General features: G+C 55.6%; 1 protein-coding gene across 9 annotated transcripts in view; it reads left to right on the forward strand.

Annotated features, from left to right (window-relative positions):
* Nucleotides 1–19,877, forward strand: part of AGRN (agrin) — a 221,863-nt gene that overhangs the window by 169,341 nt on the left and 32,645 nt on the right. For all 9 annotated transcript variants that reach the window (XM_074975398.1, XM_074975399.1, XM_074975401.1 and 6 more), the window contains 11 exons: nucleotides 2,606–2,800; nucleotides 4,773–4,973; nucleotides 7,634–7,779; nucleotides 8,414–8,519; nucleotides 9,440–9,553; nucleotides 12,257–12,421; nucleotides 15,048–15,191; nucleotides 15,395–15,519; nucleotides 15,895–16,000; nucleotides 17,493–17,876; nucleotides 18,690–18,824. In XM_074975398.1, the coding sequence (XP_074831499.1) occupies nucleotides 2,606–2,800; nucleotides 4,773–4,973; nucleotides 7,634–7,779; nucleotides 8,414–8,519; nucleotides 9,440–9,553; nucleotides 12,257–12,421; nucleotides 15,048–15,191; nucleotides 15,395–15,519; nucleotides 15,895–16,000; nucleotides 17,493–17,876; nucleotides 18,690–18,824 (1,821 nt within the window). The remainder of the gene's footprint in view (nucleotides 1–2,605; nucleotides 2,801–4,772; nucleotides 4,974–7,633; nucleotides 7,780–8,413; nucleotides 8,520–9,439; nucleotides 9,554–12,256; nucleotides 12,422–15,047; nucleotides 15,192–15,394; nucleotides 15,520–15,894; nucleotides 16,001–17,492; nucleotides 17,877–18,689; nucleotides 18,825–19,877) is intronic.

Below are 19,877 nucleotides of genomic sequence, written 5' to 3' on the forward strand. Positions count from 1 at the left end.
TGCCTGAAGCCAGAGCTTGACTCACCAAGAGTCTTTTCATCCTGTGAATCCAGCCTGCGTTGCAGCCTCCAGCAGCTGCCCCACGTGCAGCCCCCGTCGTCTCCTGCTGCCGTACCTCCATGATGGCCCCGCATTTGCAGGGTCGAGTCCGGGCCCTCTGAGCCTGTCCTGCAGGAACTCAGTGGAACCCAAAATAATCCTTGGGGCCCGCAACACACCACGCTGCGGCCTGAGGCCAGGGATGTGTGGCACCTGCGTTGGGACAAGGCCTACCAAGTGGCAGCCATGACTCGCTGGCTTCAGGCTCAAAGCAAGAGCTGGTGACCCGGCTGCAGGGAAAGGCTGCCGAGACTGGCTGCGGGCTGTTCTTTGCCTCACTGTGGGCTGCGGTGGCTTTTGTGGGGTGATCTCTTTTTCACACCATTTCAGGGGGTTCTGATCTGTACATTCGCAGAAAATGGGGCTCAACCCCCGCAGTCCCCCCAGCCCCATGGGGTAGAGTGCTTGCCCCGTCTGTGTCAATCAAGCTCTAGAGAGCAGACCAGCCCAGCTTTTCTCAATGGGGGGGCGTGTGGGGTGAGGGCGGGGCTGACGAGTGGTTTGGTTAAATGACAGGCCCCTTGTTAGCTTCTGCAAACGGCAGGGCGCAGGATTGAAGTGGGCTGGGAAGGTGGGAACGCCCCACCGAGCAGCGCAGGCCCCACCTTCCGCTGGGAGTAAGTGGCTCCAGAAGCACCCGGGATCCAGAACTTAAGATAAAACCTCCCCTCCCCCTCATTTCTACAGCCCTGCCCAGCCACCCCCCGCCCCCACAGACATTGCCCCCAGGAGATTTGCAAGCTGCCTGGGTTGTAGCCCTTGTCTCTCTGTGGCTGCTGATACTGGGACTAATTTATCAGCCTTTGTAACTGCACTCAGCCCTGCACTCGCTCCAGCCCTGTTTAGAGCTGTAATGGCATACAACTCCGGTAACATTTCATCCCAATTACCCCTGGCCCTGATGGGTTTTACGGCTAAGCCTCTCTGCCTCTGAGTGCGTCTCCTTCCTTCTCTGCCCACCCCGTTCCTTCCTCTTCCTCCCCAACCCCCCACATACTCACTCCCTGTGAGTGTCTGGGGGGCCAGGGTGGGGGGGTTGGATGGCATTTGACTGTTACCTTGACACTGGGTTCAGAGGCAGCTGCCTCCCCCATTCAGTCCCCCCGTGGCCCCCGGAGTCTAGAGCGGAGGCAGAGCTTGGGGTCCGAGGCAGACGTTGAGGGATGCTGCTGACGGGGTTACTCATGCAGCTATCTCTGGTGCTCACATGATTCTCGGGACGTTCAGCCCCCTCCCCTCCAGCGCCCCTCTCGTGTTCAGTGTTGGCCCGTGGAGCTGCTCAGTTATGTGCACGCTGGCCTCATGGGAGAGACTCTCTATCACGCTCCTGTCTCTGGAGTGTCTCGGCGGCGATGGGTCCTTCCCCACCCTCCACTCCCACAGAAGCAGGTGAGTGCTATGGACACAGCGCTCGGCTGTACAGTGAGTGCGCAGGGTCTAGACACACCTGGTCTGTTGATTTTGGCTGTGGCAGTTAAAGGGTTAACGATGTCCCCGCAGAACATTGAGAAATACTTGGAACAATGGGCCAGATCCTCCACTGGCGTAAATTGCCATGGAGCAACACCGATTTACACCAGCTGGGGAATCCGCCCATTTATCTTTTCATTATTTTTCTTCGCCTGTTCCCTCGCAGGCATTGACGATCCCCCACAACGCTTCGAGTGTCTAACCCTGTTGCCATGGCCACCTCCTACCCTGGGGTTAATTTTACTCTTCTGCCTGAATTCCCCTTGGACTTGCTGCCCGAATCTGACCCAGAGTGTTGCTGTGCACTGTTAAAAAGCTGCTGTGTTCCACCCCAGAGGTGGCTGCGTTTCTCTGTGGGTCTTGCTAGCTTGTAAAGTGCTTTGAGTTGAAAATTGCTATAGGGATATACAATACTTCTTATGAAGTCCTATGCGTGGGACAGTAGGGGAGCTGCACTCATTTATCCCAGCTGAGGACTGGGGCCTTTTTTTTTTCTCCTCTCCCTCCAGCACAATGTCTCCGCCCTCCATTTGCGACACTGAGCGTTTCTGAGGGTGCAACGAGACCTGAAGCCAAGGTGGCGCTTTGCCTGGGTCTGATTTCAGTTCCAATCTCTGGGCCCGATCCAGTGCCCATTGGAGTCAATGGGGCTTTTCCCGTTAGCCTCAGGGGGTTTGGGATCAGGCTGTCGGAGCAGTTCTAGATGCTGTGATGGTAACAAGGAGCAGGCTCTGTGCTGTAGCCATGCTCGAGCAATGGAGGGCGATTGTCGGGCAGTGCTCCGCACAGACAAAGCCACTATGTCCTTAAGCTATGACCCTCTCTCCAGGCTAATCTAGCTGTCCTCTCGCCATTTCACATGGCAGTGAAGGAGTACAGCGCTGTTGACCCCTCCTTGCCTGGAGTGCTGACACGGCATGCCTTTGGGATAATGAGCCCCTGGGTTATTCTGCAGGGGCCTTGGTCTCTGTGCCAGTGCTTAGTGACTTGACTTTCTCTCTGGGTTTCTTTTCCCTTTCTATTTTGATTCCTGCAGACCGTTGCAGCAAGTGTCAGTTTGGGGCCATCTGCGAGGCGGAGACGGGCAGGTGCGTGTGCCCAACAGAATGCGTCTCCTCCTCCCAGCCGGTCTGCGGCACGGACGGGAACACCTACGGCAGTGAGTGCGAGCTCCACGTCCGGGCATGCACGCAGCAGACCAACATCCAAGTGGCCGCGCAAGGAGACTGCAGTGAGTTTGCGGGGGCACCTGTCCTTCCCTCCTGCCTCCACATTCCTTTCTTAACCCTTCGTGTTACTTCAGTTCCACCCTCCCCTGGGGAAAGGAATAAAATCGAAAAAGGTTTTGATCCAAGGAAGAAAATAACTTAATTTTCACCAGTGACCAATGATTTCGGGTTCCTCCATTTTGGGGGGGCCAACTTGAGACATCTTCAAGAGACCCAATTTTCAGAAGGCAGATGTTAGGCACTTTCTAAAAACCAGACCCCTTTAAGGTAAGTCAGCTTGAGCACCCAGAAATGGAGGCATCCAAGATCACTAGCCACTGTTGGCAATCATGTCCGCAGGCCCCGGGGCAGCAGACAGATACCAGGCAATAGGCTGGCGGATGGAATGGTTTTCATCACAAGAATTTCCTTGATTTGTTACACCCAGGCTGTCTGAATGCTGGAGCTAGAACCAAGCTAGCCACAGTCATCTTTGCCTGCTCAGGTCCTCGGCTGGCATAGAGCACTCAAAGGAGAGAAGTCAGTCTAGCCCAGTTGGTTCTAGCAGCGTTTCCCTGCCCAGTTTGGACAGAGGTTTCTTTATTTCGTTCATGAGAGCCATCCTCAAACAGACTTGAAATCCTTTGGTTGAGATTTTCAAAGCTGATTAGGGATTTAGACACATTACCATGAATGAGAGTTACTTGTCTCAATCCCTTGGTCGGCGTGGAAATCTCAGCCGTAGGGTTTTTTCCCCCTATTTTCGAACAGGAGCTGAAAATTCTTCAGTGGGTGTCACCCTGCAGGGTGGATGGACTTTGAAGACGCCAAGGCTCTAAGCAGCCTAGAGCATCTTGTCATAGCCCAGTTCTAACGGGATCATCGCCAGCTCTGCCACTGACTCGTTCCCTGTGAGATCTAGGGCAAGACTCTAAAGTTTAGCCTTTCGAAGCCACCTCGGCTGTCGTGGTCCATAACGAGGGCTTCTAGGGGTTATGGTCATACAAATTCGAATAATGAATGGATTCATGCTTCCCATCCATCTTAATGGGAAGGGGGCATCCAAATCTCTTAGCCGGCTTTGAAAAGCTCAGCCACAATCCCGGTGTGCCTCAGTTTTCCCTGCCACGAAACAAGGATAATACCTCCCCTCACGGGTGTCACGAGGCTTAATCAACCTTATTGAAATACTAACTGGAACCTTGGCAGGGAAGGCGCCGTAGAGCTGCAGAGCGCTCTCCGTCGGGGCTGAACAGGGAAGCCGTGCTAGAACCTACAGCTGCCTTTAAACACAGCTGTACCAAGTGCCTGTTTGATCAGCGTGCCCCTTTTTTGGTTTCTTTTTTCCTCCCCCCTCAGGGGTTAGTTCCTATCTGATCTTCTGCGCGCCCCCCTCCCCCAGCCCCGCACACTTTGCCGAAGCCCAAACAGACTGTGCTAATTTCCAAATGAACTAAAAGTGCAGAGGAAATGCTACATTAGAACAAATGATACACTGGACCAAATAATGCCTCTCTCTACAGCTGGGGCTGACGTTTCCCAGCTGCGCGGGGGCCAGGAGCTAACGGATACGTTTCAGAGTGGAAACCTGAGTGAGATGGAAGGGCTGCCTGGGATGGCCCGTCAGCGTCGGGCACTGCAAGGCTGGGCTCCGGCCTGCTGTGGGTATGGGACGGCGGGTGCCGAGAGAGAGTCATTAGGTGCTCATAACCAGAATGCGCTGCTGGCCTAGTGTCTGCAGGGGCTGGCTACCTGCAGCACTTGCTGACTTTCGGGAGTTGTGGGTGCTTAGGACTCTGCTGTGGGAACCCCTCCCCCACCCCGCCAGTTTCTTCTGTCCTGAGCCTGTTCAGGGATGGGTTAAGCCAGCGAAGAAGCAATCAGCAGCCAGGCCCTCTGACGCTGCCCGGGCTGACGATGGAAAGGGGAGGCTTTCTGCTGGATCTCACGCCGCTTCTCTCTCCCTCCCCGTTCTCCCCTCGCTCCCCCCCCCAGAGTCGTGCGGCAGCGCTGTCTGCGCCTTCGGGAGCAGGTGCGTGGGTGGGCAGTGCGTGTGCCCGCGCTGCGAGAGGCAGCCCTTCTCCCAGGTGTGCGGCAGTGACGGCGTCACCTACGACAGCCCGTGCGAGCTGCAGGTGGCTTCCTGCCAGCAGAAGAAGGCCATTGAGGTTTCCAGGATGGGACCTTGTGAGGAGGGTAGGAAGCTCCGTTCCCTCTGGTTCTGGGGGGGCAGGAGGGTGTGAGGAATGGGGGGGTGGATGGGGAGTGGGGGCTTGGACTTCCTCACACATGGAGTTTATATTGCGTGGTCCAAAGGCAAACGTCCAGAGCTCATGGTTTGTGACTGGAACGTGGATGCCTTCTCTATCTCTCTCATCCCCCCACACGTGCCCTGCTGGGCCTAGGTACAACAACAAGCTACTCCATCTGCTGCTTGGAGCCGCCTGTGGCCTGCCCAGGTGTAACCCCCCTGGGGTCGCCGACAGAGCGGTCTCTTTGGCAGGGCTTCTTCCTCCTCCCCTGCTGGCGCTCTGGGCTGTTGTACGGCAGGTGTAGTTTAAAGGCTTCACCGAGTCTCCTCGTAATCCTCCCATGCGTGGAAGTTGGCTGCTCTGCTCTCTGTATCCTGGCAGGCGAATAGCTCCGCGATGGGAGTCGGGAGGCTCCTCTCCTGCCCTCATGGGAGGGGAGAGCAGCTTGCCGGAGCTCGTTTCGGTGGCTGGCGCTGTGTCGAAAATAGCACCTGGCACCCACCGCCTTCGTCTTTGTGGCTAGCGGTAATGAAAGTTGACACCACCTAATGGGCCTGGGCGAGGAGATTTATCACGGCTTTAATTTCACACTTCAAAGGGCCCAGGCTTGAGAGAGGCATGAGGAGACGGAGCGGTTCCTGAGGAACGGCACCCAGCTGCCTCGCCGCTGCCCCGGGACTCTGTTGGGGTCAGGCCCTTGGTTGCCATTAACTCAGCACTGGGCACCTGGGGAAAAGTGTCTCTTTGCTGAGCCCCTGCTCAGCCAGGTTTCAGGGGGATCCCGGCTGCAGGCCCCCTCTGAGCAGCACTGGGGCAGGGCGTGGGGGAGATGCCTGCCTTCAGCGGTTAGGGTCAGTGAGTGAAAGCTGCCGGGTCAACAGTCCTGGACAGCAACAGCCTCTGTTTAGCCCGAGACAGCCTCCTGCACGTCTTGGCCTGCCCGTCCCAGCCTGGGGGATCCCCGTTAAGTGGGAGAGGGGAGCTCAGTGTCCTCGGCTCATGCGACCCCCCAGTGCTTCTCTCGAGTCTGGGGACAATTGATGCCAATGGGTTTGAAACCAGCAGCCCGCTCGACACAGGCCACCAGACAGAGGGTGACAGACCCGGACTGGATTTTAAGGGCCTGATCCAAACCCCTCTGAGGTCAAGGGCGGGGAGGGGTCTTTTCACTGACTACAGTAGGCGTGGGGACAGGCCCACAGTGGGAGTCCATACTCCAGTGCTTCTCCCTGAGCTGGACTGGGCAAGCTTCACCAAAACTCGCCTGGAGGCAGGGAGTGGTCAGCAGTGTCTAGGCTGCTCAGAGCAGTGTGTCCCTGGGCTGCTCTTTCCTGACTCCTCTGTGGAGGTGAGGAGTGGGGCTAGCGCCACTGAAAGGCAGGGGCGGATAATGCTGGCTACAGCAAAGCTGAATGTGCCCAGCTTCCCTGCTTCTTCTCCTCAATCCTCACCTGCAGCATCAGCTGCTACTCCAGTCCACACGCCGCTCTGCCTGTGCGCCTCCGTCCTGCCCTGCCAGGCCAGTCCTGCAGCTCCCCCACAGCTCCGCCATACTGATCCCCAGCAACCTCTGGGACACTAGGCCTGCCCCTCCTGGAGCTCTGCCGGTGCACCTCAGTCGTCACCTGCAGTGCTCTGCTCTGGGCCCAGCCACTCATCAGGGTCAGGTTGAGGCCTCCCAACTCATTTCACTGGTGGCCCGAAGTCGATGAACCCAGACCTCCAGAGTGGGAAGACTTTGGAGCAGTGCTGGCTGAAGGCCAGTAGGGGAACAGCATCCACCTTGTCCCTTCAATGTGTTAACTCTGTCAGCTAAGACCGTCTAGCTCATTGCTCATGTAGTTTAGCCCGATAGGGCTGGAGTGCTGTGGCAGGGCTAGGGAGAGTGGAAGACATAACATGGCGTTTGATCACAGTCCTCCCCAGGGAATTTCAGGTTGCTGTCCTTCCGAGAGAAGAGCTTAAATAATTCTCTGTGTAACGTCAGCTCCCATCCTTTGATCGCTCCATAAAAAGGGGGCAGGTTGTTTTTTTTTTTTAAAGCCTTTGAAATCAACATCTCTCTCTTGCTGCCAGAGAGCTGAGCGTCTCGTGGTTGGTTGAGGAGCTGGGTTGACATGCAGCGCATTAAGTGTCTCTCTGCCAAGCCGGTAATCTGCCTGGCTGGACTTCCAACTGAAAACCAAAACCACGCAGTTCTCTGTGCTTATCCGAGCAGAAGGAATCCATTTGCCTGCTGCAGCGTGGGGGGAGAAGCTGGGTTAGAGAAGAGGGAGTTAAACCGTTGTGAAGCCAGCTGGCTGCTATTCATACCGTGCGTGGGGCTCCTCTGTGTCTGATCCCAGGTAGCCATCCGAGTTAGATGTGAGCTCTAGCTTTTGCTCGCCAAGCCAGTACAGGTGAAGCCCTGAGCCCGTCTTCAAGGAACCTTGCAAAGAGATGTCCCCTTGTTACTGGCCACCTGGCTGTATTCCATCCTCCTGCGGGGCTGGATGCTCTGTCCTGTGGGAGGAGGGTCCTGCTGCTCTCGGAGGGCCAGGTGTGGCCTAGGAGCAGTCAGCCTCCAGGGTCCCCTGGCTCAGGGTCCCCTCCTTTCCTGTGCAGAGTGTGGCTCGGGGGGCTCAGGCTCTGGGGATGATAACGAGTGCGAACAGGACCGCTGCCGGCAATACGGGGGCTCGTGGGACGAGGACGTGGAGGACGACCGCTGTGTGTGTGACTTCACCTGCCTGGCTGTGCCACGCAACCCGGTAATTCCCCCTGCCTGCCCGCCCCTCGCTCTGGAAGAGAGCTCAGCCTAGTGAGGGGCGCTTTGCTGAGGTCTCTGCAGCCCCTCAGGCTGGAGGTCTCGCAAGCCCAGCCTGGCTCGGGGTATTGCCGCTCTTCTAACCCCGGCCACAGCTGGGTGGGGCTGTGGAAATCCTAGCGGGCAGGTCGGGGGGAGAAGTTCCCCCAAGTTGTCCCAGACTCACAGAGCCCATTTGAGTTTGGGAGGAAGTCCCACTCAGTTCTTGTTGTATCCCTACTGGTCTGTGCCTCCTTCCCTCACCCCCTAGTCTCAGGGGGGCCTCTCCAGCACAGCCAGCCCTTGCACTGGTCAGAGGTGTGACTAGATGCCTTTCCCATTGCCAGGGCTGAGGGACCCATGCTGCATCCTGGGTGCTGCGGGCTGGCACCCGGCCCGTCTCCTTTAGTAGCCGTTATTCCACCCAGGCAGAGTTGGTTAGTGCCGGATTCAGAATTCCAGCTTCCCTGCCCAGCACTGGCCTGGGGATGGGGCACCCCGGGGGGCTCTCCATTGCTGAGAGGGGGAGGCAGCTCTCTGCACACTGGAGGCTGCAGACAGTGATCTCTCTTCCTCCCTCACACCCATCCTCCGAGCAGGTGTGCGGCTCTGATGGTGCGACCTATGCCAACGAGTGTGAGCTCAAGAAGACACGCTGCGAGAAACGCCAGGACCTCTACGTCACCAGCCAAGGAGCCTGCCGTGGTGAGTCCCCACTGAGGTTCGGACCCGAGCAAGCACAGGTATTGGCCTTTAGCCAGCTCCTGCCCCACGGCATCCCATGCTCCTCTGCCTTTTGTCTGGGACGGCAACAGGGTCCCTTCTCCTCCGCCCTTTGGGTCACCACAAACAGGCCGGAGACTTCTGAGTTGATAAACACCGTGTGTTATTTATTGGGTCCCCTCTGCCAGGTCGCCAGTACAGCCTCATGCAGCCACATGCAATCAGTAGTAAACTTCCCCCTTAGCCTGCTCTCCAGGGAGGGAGAAGGCAAGATCTCACCCTCCTGGGATTCTGCATCCCCTGGCCCCTGCCAGCCTCCCCCCTTGCACTTCCTTCCTATCCTTGAACTGTTCGCAGCTGATGGGATTGTTCTCATTAGCTCCTCAGCCTCTTGCCTAATCACCCATCCCCCTCAATTAAAGATACTCCAGGGCGGGACTGGCTAGTACCGCAGTGACCAGAGTACTGGGTCAGCTCTGGGCTCCTAGCACTCTGTCACGCCGACCAATGCGGGGATTCAGACCCTGGGCTAGCAGGGGCTGCATCAGCCTTCAGCTGCTCCCTTCCCCGCAGCATAGGGGGCTCCTCCGCCTTGCGTCTGGGACCACGGCTGGATCAGCCTGCGTTGCTGGCAGGGCCAGCATTAGTTTGTTGGTACCAATGCAGCAGCTGAGCCGTTTTGTGCATCTGTTTGCATGCTACTTCTTGCACTGGGGAGGGCCTGGAATCAGTGTCCCTGCCCTAATGCAGGGCAGAGACCAAGGGTGTTTGTGCAGGGAGGACATGGACAGACACATCTGCCCGGATCCCATGCATTTGTTATATTGCCCTGCTGTAGCCCGGTTACAGCTGCAGTTCCCTGTCTGCCCAAGGTGTGACTGTGTCCCTCCCTCTCTCCGTAGTCACTGGAACGCCTTCCCCGCCACTCCAGGTTCTGCACTGCAGCCAGACCATATATGGATGTTGTCCAGACAATACAACCGTGGCCCTCGGCGTGGGCTCAGCTGGCTGCCCGAGTGAGTGAACCGTGGGGCTTGGGGGGAATCTCTTGTAACAGACGAGGGGTCCTGGATTGTGACTCCCTTGTCGGGGACAGTGTGGAGATCCAGACGGCAGATAATGGGGAAACCTCCTCTACAGAGGATTACTCTTCTGCCTGACCCTGTAGAGCAGAGAGTCTTTGCCTTTTCCACGCCCTTCTCCCAGGTTGTAACAGAAGTTTTGGAGTCTCCCTCCCATCTAGCCATGGGAAAGGGAGGGTGGGGAGAAGCTCCCCCAAAAGTCTGTTGGCAACCCCCAGGCTGAGAAGCTCTCCCTTAGCATTATTGCCCCTTCCAGTTCCTCCACTAGACATACCAGAGCCTCCAGATGTTTCCAGAGCCTGCAGTCTGGAGCACGCCCACCCACAAACAGAGAGAGACCCGCACACCCCCTTTGCCTTCTCAATTCCCAGCGCCTCTCGTTTTCTATACGCTTCCGGTTCACAAGCTGCTCTAAATCTATGCGGGGAGCAATGCCAGAGGGTTGCTCTGAACTGGATGCCCCAAACCTCCCTCCCTCTCTGGGCAAGGACCGAACCCGGCCCGAGCTTTCGTGGCCTGTGCAGATGGCAGCTGGCTTCTGGTGGAGCCAAGCTCAGGAAAGCCTTTGCAAGTGGTGGCCTTGTTTGTTTTCTCCGGGTTGCTCTCCATATGGCAGCTCAAAGATGGTTAGCAGCGCTGCTCCGCCGCCCGTCCCGTTATTGGATGGGAACAGACGTTTCTTAGAGCCTGAGCTGGCCTGGGGCTGAGCCCCCACGTTATTGGGAGCTGAGGGTGCTCAGTGCTCCCAGCGGTGAGCGCTTCCTGAGGGCGTCTTGCAGGGAATTCGAGTCTAGTTCTGGGCTGAGCTGGGCACAGATTGGCTCCAGCCACGGCCCCAGAGTACGAGGCAGATCCACATCCTCCCGCCTCGTAGATCCTTGGCAGCCCACGCCAGGGCTGACTGAGAGGTGACTCCGCTTCTCAGGAGGCTGCATTGATGAATGCGTCATTAATATTTATTAAATAATTACTGGAGTCAGGGATTTCAAAGAAGCATGTTCGGAAAGATATTAGCCATATATTAACAGCTGAGGCTGTGACTGACTGTTAGGAAAGCACATTAAACTGCGGAAATATAGTTAAAGCCATGTATGGGCCTGGCTAATGCACACTTGATGGGGATTTAGCATCATTTAATGTGCCGTGTAATTTAATAAGCAGCGGTGTTCTGACAGCGCCCTCGTTGCGGCAGAGCTCTCATGGTGCGGGGTCACCGCAGGTGGGCTTCAGCCCAAAGGGGCCAGCGCATGGCACCACTTGGGCTGGCAAGCTGACTTCCGCCTCTGCTCAGCCAATGATCCCAGCCTTCATCGCCCACTCGTGAGGTTCTCAAAGGAACCCCATCCTGCTTTCCCCCAGGCTGCCCCTTGCTCAGAGTTCCCCATAACCACCCGCAAAGCCACCTCATTGTCCTTCCCCAAACTCTTCTTTGCCTCCAGGCACAGGCGCCGACTCCGTGGATGCTCCGGGGCTCGAGCACCCACGGAAAAAAACCAGGAAGAGGTGCCGGGGGGAGGTGAAAAGAGGTGGGGTGGGTAGAGGCGGGGCAGGGTGGGGGCTTGGAGGAAGGGGTGGAGTGGGGGTGGGGCCAGGGAAGAATGGGGGTTGACTCCCCCCGCCCAACCCCGGCAACTCGGTAAATCAGTGCCAGTGCTTCTGGGCCTGTAAAACACTGGACAGCCGTTTAGAGAGCAGGTGTGGCAAGCCCCTCCTTCCCTCCCCCACCCCCCACCACCCCGACCGGCATGGTCCCATTGATTCCTTGTGCTACGCCATGGGTCTGTGTGTACGCACCACTTGTCTCTTGTCTCCTTGGGGCAGGGACTGTCGTTCTGTTCTGTGTTTGTTCAGCACCCAGCACAGTGGGGTCTTGTTCTGTGACTGGGGCTCCTAAGTGTTCCTGCAGTACAAATTATAATCGTCATCCTCTGGGTCAGTGACTGCCCCCCAACCATGGCTGGGGCCTCACCCCTCCTGGATTCCCGCATGGTATCGCTCCCCGAGGAAACCACCCGGATTGATTGGCTTGCTCTGTGTCCAACTTCCCTTCCCCTTCTATTCTACCCTTGCCCTTGAGTTGGCGACGGGAGCATAAATCCAAATGTAATCACCTGATGCGAGTGACTTTATTTATTCCACACAGCTGGGTCTGGAGATAATGATTTCCCCTTATGGCTCTCGCTCAATCCTGGGAAGTGGAGGAGGTGGGACACGACAACTGCTGGCCTCTCCTCCCTTTCCTGCCCCCTCTCTGCCCTCTCACCCCAGATATTATGGGATTATCCATCTCTCTCACCCCTGCTTCCCAGGAATATAGTGGCGTCTCTCTCATTCTCTGGATCTCCTCCCTCATTTTAGAAAGAGAGAGGAACGATAGATGCAAGCAAAGTGAGCAGGAGTAGCTTGAAGGTTTTAAGACGGCCCCCTGGTCAATGGGGGATTTGAAGGGGAAGGGGTTTGATGGGGCAGAGGGAGGATACATTGATCAGCGTCCTGGTACCCGCCCCAGGAATGCATTACTGCCTCAGCTGAGCAGATCAGATTGGCTCATACAGCCGAGTTAAGCCCCCTCCTATTCCAGACCCTTGCTGCTTGCTGCTAATGGGACTGAGGGTTTGCTCTCTTTGACCCTCTCAGGCACCTGTCAATGTTACCCCTACGGCTCGTATGGGGGGGCCTGCGACCCCACCACCGGCCAGTGCTCCTGCAAGCCGGGGGTGGGCGGACTGAAGTGTGACCGCTGTGAACCTGGCTTCTGGAACTTCCGCGGGATAGTCACGGACAGCAAGAGCGGCTGCACCCGTGAGTACCGGGGGGTGCCGGGGAAGAGGAACCCACTGACCACTCGTGTTTACCCTTCTCCTGCTCCCCTACCACAAAAACAGTTTAATCCTAGGTGTTTCCTATCTCCCAGTGAGAGATCTTGACCTGATTCGCACCAGACCTCAACTAGATCCCACTCGTGGGAGGAGATCCAAGCACAGGCCTCCTTAAACAACACCATACAGGGCCCAGACTCTTGGTATTTCTGCAGTTCTCTCAGGGGCTAACGCTATGGGAACGTGTCTCCAAACTGGTGCCAAGCACTCCCCAATGCTGCTGCATCAGACCCAGGTGTGAAATCACACTCAGGAGAAAGGGTGGTTTCTACCGTCTGGGGTGACATGGAATTGGTCCAGCACAGGATCTGGCAGGCTGGCTGCCCAGTCCATTGCAAGGGAACATCAGACACTCCCCTGAATCCCTGTCAGAGTCTGCATGGCCGATTCCCAAATCTGCGCCGACATCACCAGCAATGCCCCTGTACAAACAAGGAAGTAAACAAAAAAAGCCATGTTAATTTCAAGCTCCATTGGAGACACGAGCCAGAAAATCGATACGTGCCAAATGGGAAGAGGACAGACTGGTCAGGGAAAGAAGAGTTATTTGGAGGAAATTACAGACAATAGAGATGTGATTCTGTCTTTCTCACTCTCTGAAATTATAGCACTCTCTCTCTCCAGAGGGATAGACGTGTGTCGTGCTTCCACCTGGTCTTAGGTCAAGGGATTGAATACGAGTCTCAGGCTCTGGGATTGCAAGCTCACATTTTACAACGACATGCAGTTAAACAGGATGCAGGAAGCTTTGTTGATTCAAGCACAGGCCTGGGTGGTCAGGACTCCTGGGTTCCACTCCTGACTCTGGGAGTTAGTGTTTGTCTAAACATAGACACAGTCGCTGGGAGGTGATGCCAGAAAAGTTCAGACTGGAAATAGGATGCCAGTTTAACGGAGAAGGTAATTGGAACAGCTACCCAAGGGCTGTGGTTAATTCTCCACCACTCAGTGTCTTTAAATCGAGATAGGATGTTTCTTCTAAAAGATCCCCTCTAGCTCGACCACAAGATATGGACTCAGTGCAGGAATTACTGGATATAATCTCTGGCCTGTGCTATGGAGGAGGTCAGACTAGTTGCTCATGATGGCCCCTTCTCACCTTAAAATCTGTGGCCAGACTCTCACTTGCCATAAGGGCCCTGTACACAGTGCTGGCTGTGGATACTTGCAGTTAAGGTAAACGGAATTACCAAAAAGAAAAGGAGTACTTGTGGCACCTTAGAGACTAACCAATTTATTTGAGCATAAGCTTTCGTGAGCTACAGCTCACTTCATCGGATGCATCCGATGAAGTGAGCTGTAGCTCACGAAAGCTTATGCTCAAATAAATTGGTTAGTCTCTAAGGTGCCACAAGTACTCCTTTTCTTTTTGCAAATACAGACTAACACGGCTGTTACTCTGAAACCTGGAATTACCAAAGTGACCTTAGTGTTAATGAGAATGAGGATCCATGAAACTAATGGTAGGAACAGGAGACTTGGGATCCAGTACGCCTGGGTTCTATTCCTCCATTGGGAAGTACAATGTAGGGATTAGAGACTAGTACGGGAATCAGGACTCCTGGGTTCTTTTCCTGATTCTGCCCCTAGCGAAAGGGAGACTGAATTAGTCCGAACAAAATGTCCTTGGCAGAACTCAAGGATTGTGAGGAGCTCATGCCTGGTAAACGGGAGAAGTGTGAGACTGGAAAGCAATGGACCCAAATTGGCGTGCAGGGAATTAAGCTGAAGTGGTGGACGAAATAACGAGAGGAAGGGGTGTTCAACCCATCACTCCCCTTTGGGGATCCCCAAAAGGGACTTTGGAGGGAAACTTTGTCCTTCCCCACTGAATTTCTTTTCTTTCCTCTCCCTCTCCTTTTTCCTTCTGGCTAATCAGAGTCTGGCTTAGCCAGCCAAGACTGCCAGTTTTGCATCACTACTTTAAAACTGTGACCAGGGAGGCAGCTAAAGGCAATGCCCTCAACAGCCCTATGCTGGTACAAGTTTGCCAGGTCTCCGAGGGACAGAGTGTGCCGTGCCCGGGTTTTTCCAGCAGTCAGGTTGCAAGGGAGCCAGAGGCAGAAGCTGCATTTCCCATCTTTGCTGTTCTCTTTTCTCCCCTTTGGAGTGGGTTTGCCTTGGTTTGTTTTCAAGACACAGGATCAGACTTTAACAACAGCAGCAGCAGTTTCAGCCCAGATAATTTAACTTCTTCCCTTTTCCTCAGAAAGGACAGTTATTCCTGTCTTTAATACCATCGAAAAGACTGTCAAATGGCGGGTGGGAGGCGGGGTGTTCCCTCTAAAAACTCTCTCCGGCTGGAAGGGAGTAAGGAACAATGTTAAAATGCAAGCCTTATTTAACACTGTACATTTCAAAGGCTTTAATCGTTGACTCTGGGCCCGTTTATTCCATTGAAATTAATGCAACTGGGGGGTAGGGAAGTTGAATTCATTGGCATGCGCAGGTGCTCAGCTCTTCTGGTGGAAGGCACCAAAAAGGGGAAGGCTCGCGTTCTAAAACGTGGCAATGTTTGTTCCTTTCCTCCCTGCTGCCTCCTTGCCAAGCTTGTAACTGCGACCCGGTGGGCTCAGTGCGTGACGACTGTGAGCAGATGACTGGACTGTGCTCTTGCAAGACCGGCATCACCGGCATGAAATGCAACCAGTGCCCCAACGGAAGCAAGCTGGGGATGACCGGCTGCGAGAAAGGTGAGGCGAGGAAGCCACTTAGCCAGTGGCTGTTTTTCCTTGCTGAAGAAATCTTGGGTCAGTTGTGATGTACTGTCTAACGGGTTCGTGGCTACCACTGCATTCTGCTGACGTGTTTTGTTTTGCATCCACAACCGGAGTAGAGGGACACCTCATAAGTGTATCACCCGCATGTGCGTCTTTTTCCTTCCTCTCACCCTCAGATCCCTCTGCGCCAAAGTCCTGCCGCGAGATGAGCTGCGAGTTCGGGGCGTCATGCGTGGAGGTCAGTGGCTTTGCCCACTGCGAGTGCCCGTCCCCGCTGTGTGTGGAGGCCAACATGACCAAGGTAAAAGGAGGAGGCAGCCCGGCTCCGCTCAGCGTGCAGAGAGAGATGATATGTTGCCAGGTGTCAAAGAAGGGATTTTTCAGATAGCCTCACAGGGTGCCTCTGGGCTCCTCCTTTTGGGATTTGTCTCCTAGGGTCTCCTCCCAGCAGTGAGACACAAACAGGAGTCTCCCTGGCCGTTAACCCTTCACTGACCATTTAAAGAGGGAGGTTTATTTTGCACGGGGGGGCCTGCGTCATGGGTGGTGGGGGGAGGAGAAACCCATGTCTCAGGTGGGCTCTGCTTTACAGAGGGGATGATGAGAGGAGCTGGCAATCTCTCCAGCTGCCTCTCCAATCTCTCCAGCTGCCCCCACTCTCCCTTGCCCTTCCCAGGTCTGTGGCTCTGACGGTGTGACCTATGGTGACCAGTGCCAGCTGAAGACCATTGCATGCCGGCAGGGGCAGGTCATCAAGGTGAAGCATGTTGGGCAGTGCCATGGTGAGTCTCTCCCCTATCTACCACTCCGGACAGGCACATATGGGCAGTGCTTAGCCCACCCTCCTCTCGGCATGACTAAGCACCTAGACAATAATAAGGTGATAAGTACCGTTCAGCATGAATTTGCCAAGAACAAATCATGTCAAAACAGCCTAGTATCCTTCTTTGACAAGGTAACAAGCCTTGTGGGTAAGGGGGAAGTGGTAGTTGCGATACATTAGTAAGGCTTTTGATACTGCCTCACATGGCCTTCTCATAAGCAAACTAGGGAAATATAGCCTAGACAAACCTACTATAAGGTGGATGCACAACTGGTAGGAAAAGCGTACTCAGAGAGTAGTTATCAATGGTTCCCAGTCAAGCTGGAAGGGCATATTGAGTGGTGCCCCGTAGGGATTTGTCATGGGTCCAGTTCTATTCAATATCTTCATGAATGATTTGGGTAATGGTATAGAGAGTACACTTATAAAGCTTGCCAATGATACCAAGTTGGGAGGGGTTGCAAGTGCTTTGGAGGACAGGATTAGAATTCAAAATGATCTTGACAAACTGGAGAAATGGTCTGAAGTAAATAGGATGAAATTCAATAAGGACAAATGCAACGTACTACACTTTGGAAGGAATAGTCAATTCTACAAATACAAACTGGGGAATGCCTGCTTGGGGAGGAGTACCGCGGAAAAGGATCTGGGGCTTATAGCGGTTCACCAACTAAATATGAGTCAATGTGATTCAGTTGCAAAAAAAAAGCGAACATCATTCTGGGATGTATTAGCAAGAGAATAGTAAGCAAGACATGAGAAGTAATTTTTCCACTCTACTCAGCACTGATAAGGCCTCAACTGGAGTATTGTGTCCAGTTCTGGGCACCAGGCATCGGGGAAGATGTGGACAAATTAGAGAAAGTCCAGAGGAGAGCAAGAAAAGTGATTAAAGGTCTAGAAAACATGATCTATGAGGAAAGATTGAAAATCTGGGATTGTTTAGTCTAGAGAAGAGAAGACTGAGCGGGGACCTGATGATAGTCTTCAAGTACGTAAAAGGTTGTTACAAAGAGGAGGGCGATAAATTGTTCTCCTTATCCACTGAGGACAGGACAAGAAGCAATGGGCTTAAATTGCAGCAAGGGAGATTTAGGTTAGACATTAGGAAGACTTCCCAACTGTCAGGGTAGTTAAGCGCTGGAACAAATTGCCCAGAGAGGTTGTGGAATCTCCATCATGGGAGGTTTGTAAGAGCAGGTTAGACAAACAGCAGTCAGGGATGGGCTAGGTAATACTTAGTCCTGCCTCAGTGCAGGGACTGAACTAAATGACCTGTTGAGGTCCCTTCCAGTCCTACGTTTCTGTGATTTTATTATGCCGCTGGGCACGATCTCTGACTGCCTCCCTCTGTCCCTCCCCCATAGACCCAGCCCTGCCTCCCAGAGGATGGGATCCATGGCTCCTGTCCAGTCCGTCCCTCTAACCGCCTCCTCTTGCTGCTCCTTCAGAATCCATCACCCACGTGAGTCACACCGTGCAGCCCATGCCATTGCCCACGCTGCCCCTGGACAAGCTCCTCCACCCCCCACCTCTAAGGCTTACCACCCGGGCCCCCGACCCCACGGAGACGGCCACGAGTTCCCTGCTGTTCGAAGCCAGGCCCATTCCTAGAAGCCAGCCTGCCACGGTACGGTTGACCACTGCCCGGCCAGCTACCACCACCTGGACCACCCAGGGGATCCGCAGGACCACCATCCGCCCCCTCTCCACCGCTCCGGTGGTCCTGGCCACCCCCCAACCCGCGTACTCGGAGTCTGGCAGCGCAGAAGGCAGCGGTGACCCAGAACTGGGCATCAGTGGGGACCAGGAAGCCAGCGGGGCTGGCTCTGCCGGTAAGTGCCCTCTGCTCCGGTTCAATCGTGTTGCCGTCGTGTGGTCTCCAAGCCCCTGCTCCTGCCACTTCTGCTTCCTCCTTAGCAGCTGTTCTGGCTGGTGGGCCCTGAGTTGAGCTGGCACTGCCCAAACGATCACAGTGCCAGGGCGCTGAGGTAGCATCACCACTCAGCTCCCAGCCCAGACCTCCTTAAAGGCTGGTCGCAGCATCTGCCTGCGGGGGGATTGGAGCTGTGAAGCCAGGGTGAGACAGGAGGTGGGTGCTGGTGAAAGATGTTGCCTAGGTGGCCTTGGGGTAGGGAGGGAGGGTCTCCTTCAGCACAGGTAGGAGGCCTCTGGTCTCCAGTGCCGCATCGCCAACCTGCCTCCTTTCTCACCTGCAGCAGGGGCCACCTTGTGGGGGGAGATGTTAGTCCAGTCTCCATGGCCCGTTCAGCCCGGGGCTTCTCAGCACACCAAGGGGGCTTTAGTAGTGAGGAGGGCTATCTGCTAGCACCTGGAGGTTCACCTGCCCGTCCATCTCCCACAGGCCACCAGGCTGAGCGCAGCTACTGCTGACTGGGTCTGATGGGGCCTCTTGCTGGGGCTGTGACAGGAACTGAGGGTGAGGGGGGGTCCCGCCTCTCGCCGGGGCTGTGACAGGGCCAGAGGGGGGAAGAGAGTCCCACCTCTCGCCGGGGCTGGAAGGGGTCCCACCTCTCACCGGGGCTGTGCCAGGGCCGGAGGAGCGTCCCACCTCGTGATGGGGTTGGAAGGGGTCCTGCCTCTCGCTAGGGCTGTAACATGCCCATGTGGCCCCTAATGCCATGCAGGGGAAGAGGAGCCAGAGGAGAGCCAAGTGACATCCACCCCCGCCATTGAAAGAGCAACGTGTTATAACTCCCCCCTGGGATGCTGCTCGGATGGCAAGACGGCAGCTGTTGATGCAGAAGGAAGCAACTGCCCGGGTGAGTGTCTGCCCCACAAGTCGGGGGGGGGTGACAGAAAATCTCTTGAGCTCCACCTTGGTGGTAAGGGATTGAAAGCTACTGTCCCCTCTAGACTAGAGCACAGTCCCGCTACACGGAGCGACAGCTGGTGCGGGGAGCTGCTGCCCGCTCGTTTGGCAAGGGTTCTGGCTCCCAGATCTTCACTGGCAGCCTGTTGGCTGGAGTTGTAGGTGCTCGTTTTGATCTACGTAGGCCCACATGGCCTGGGACTATCGTACGTGAAATAGCCTGGTCTAGTGACCTCCCTGGCCCGTGTCTTTGCCCAGGTTTTGAGGCGTGATGGGGTGATTAGGGCTGGTCCTGGTGGTAACGAGGAGAGAAGGGGCGCTGCCTGGGTTTCCATTTCATCTCTGGCTAACGACCTTCTGGTTTCCGGCGAGCAGCCGGTGACTCAGTGTCTCTGCCATGGCCGTGTTTGGGGTTACGGCCAAGGCTCCTGGGAGCTTCTCTTTCCTTCGTGTTCTGCCCCCCGGCAGCAGGTGCCGCTGTCACCAGTCTGTGCGGCTCCTGTCTCGCTGAGTGAGAGACTCGAGAGTTTCCTTCTGAACTCGTCCTGCATCCGGAAGGCATGAGAACTGGGGCACTCAGTGCGGTGTGCGCATCTCCGGAGCCCCAAGCACATGCTCCTGATACGGGCCCTTGTCGTCCTGCTCCCGAGCCTAGCAAACCAGTTCCCCGCCCCAAGCGCGTTCCAGGTGGGTTTCTCCCAAGGTTCTGCTTGGTGTGCCCCCCCCCGACACTCCCTGCGGTGGGGTTTCCAGTGGGATGCCCCTTTCTCTTTGTGTACAGTATCCCCACCCCCATAAGGGGGTGCAATCCCTCCATGTACTAATGCCAGCGCCAGGAGGGTTGCTTCCTGCAGCTCCCTGTGCACCCCCATGGGGCTCTCTGGGGGCGGGGGGGTCCCCCTTTGCAGGGCTCCTTGCTGTTTCCGTCCCCTTCCTCTGATTTCTGGGTGGCTCGGTGGGAACCCTGCAGGAAGCGTCAGACTACAGATCCCCAGAACATACA

Source organism: Natator depressus, chromosome 18 (assembly GCF_965152275.1).
Source record: "Natator depressus isolate rNatDep1 chromosome 18, rNatDep2.hap1, whole genome shotgun sequence".
Taxonomy (NCBI): domain Eukaryota; kingdom Metazoa; phylum Chordata; order Testudines; family Cheloniidae; genus Natator; species Natator depressus.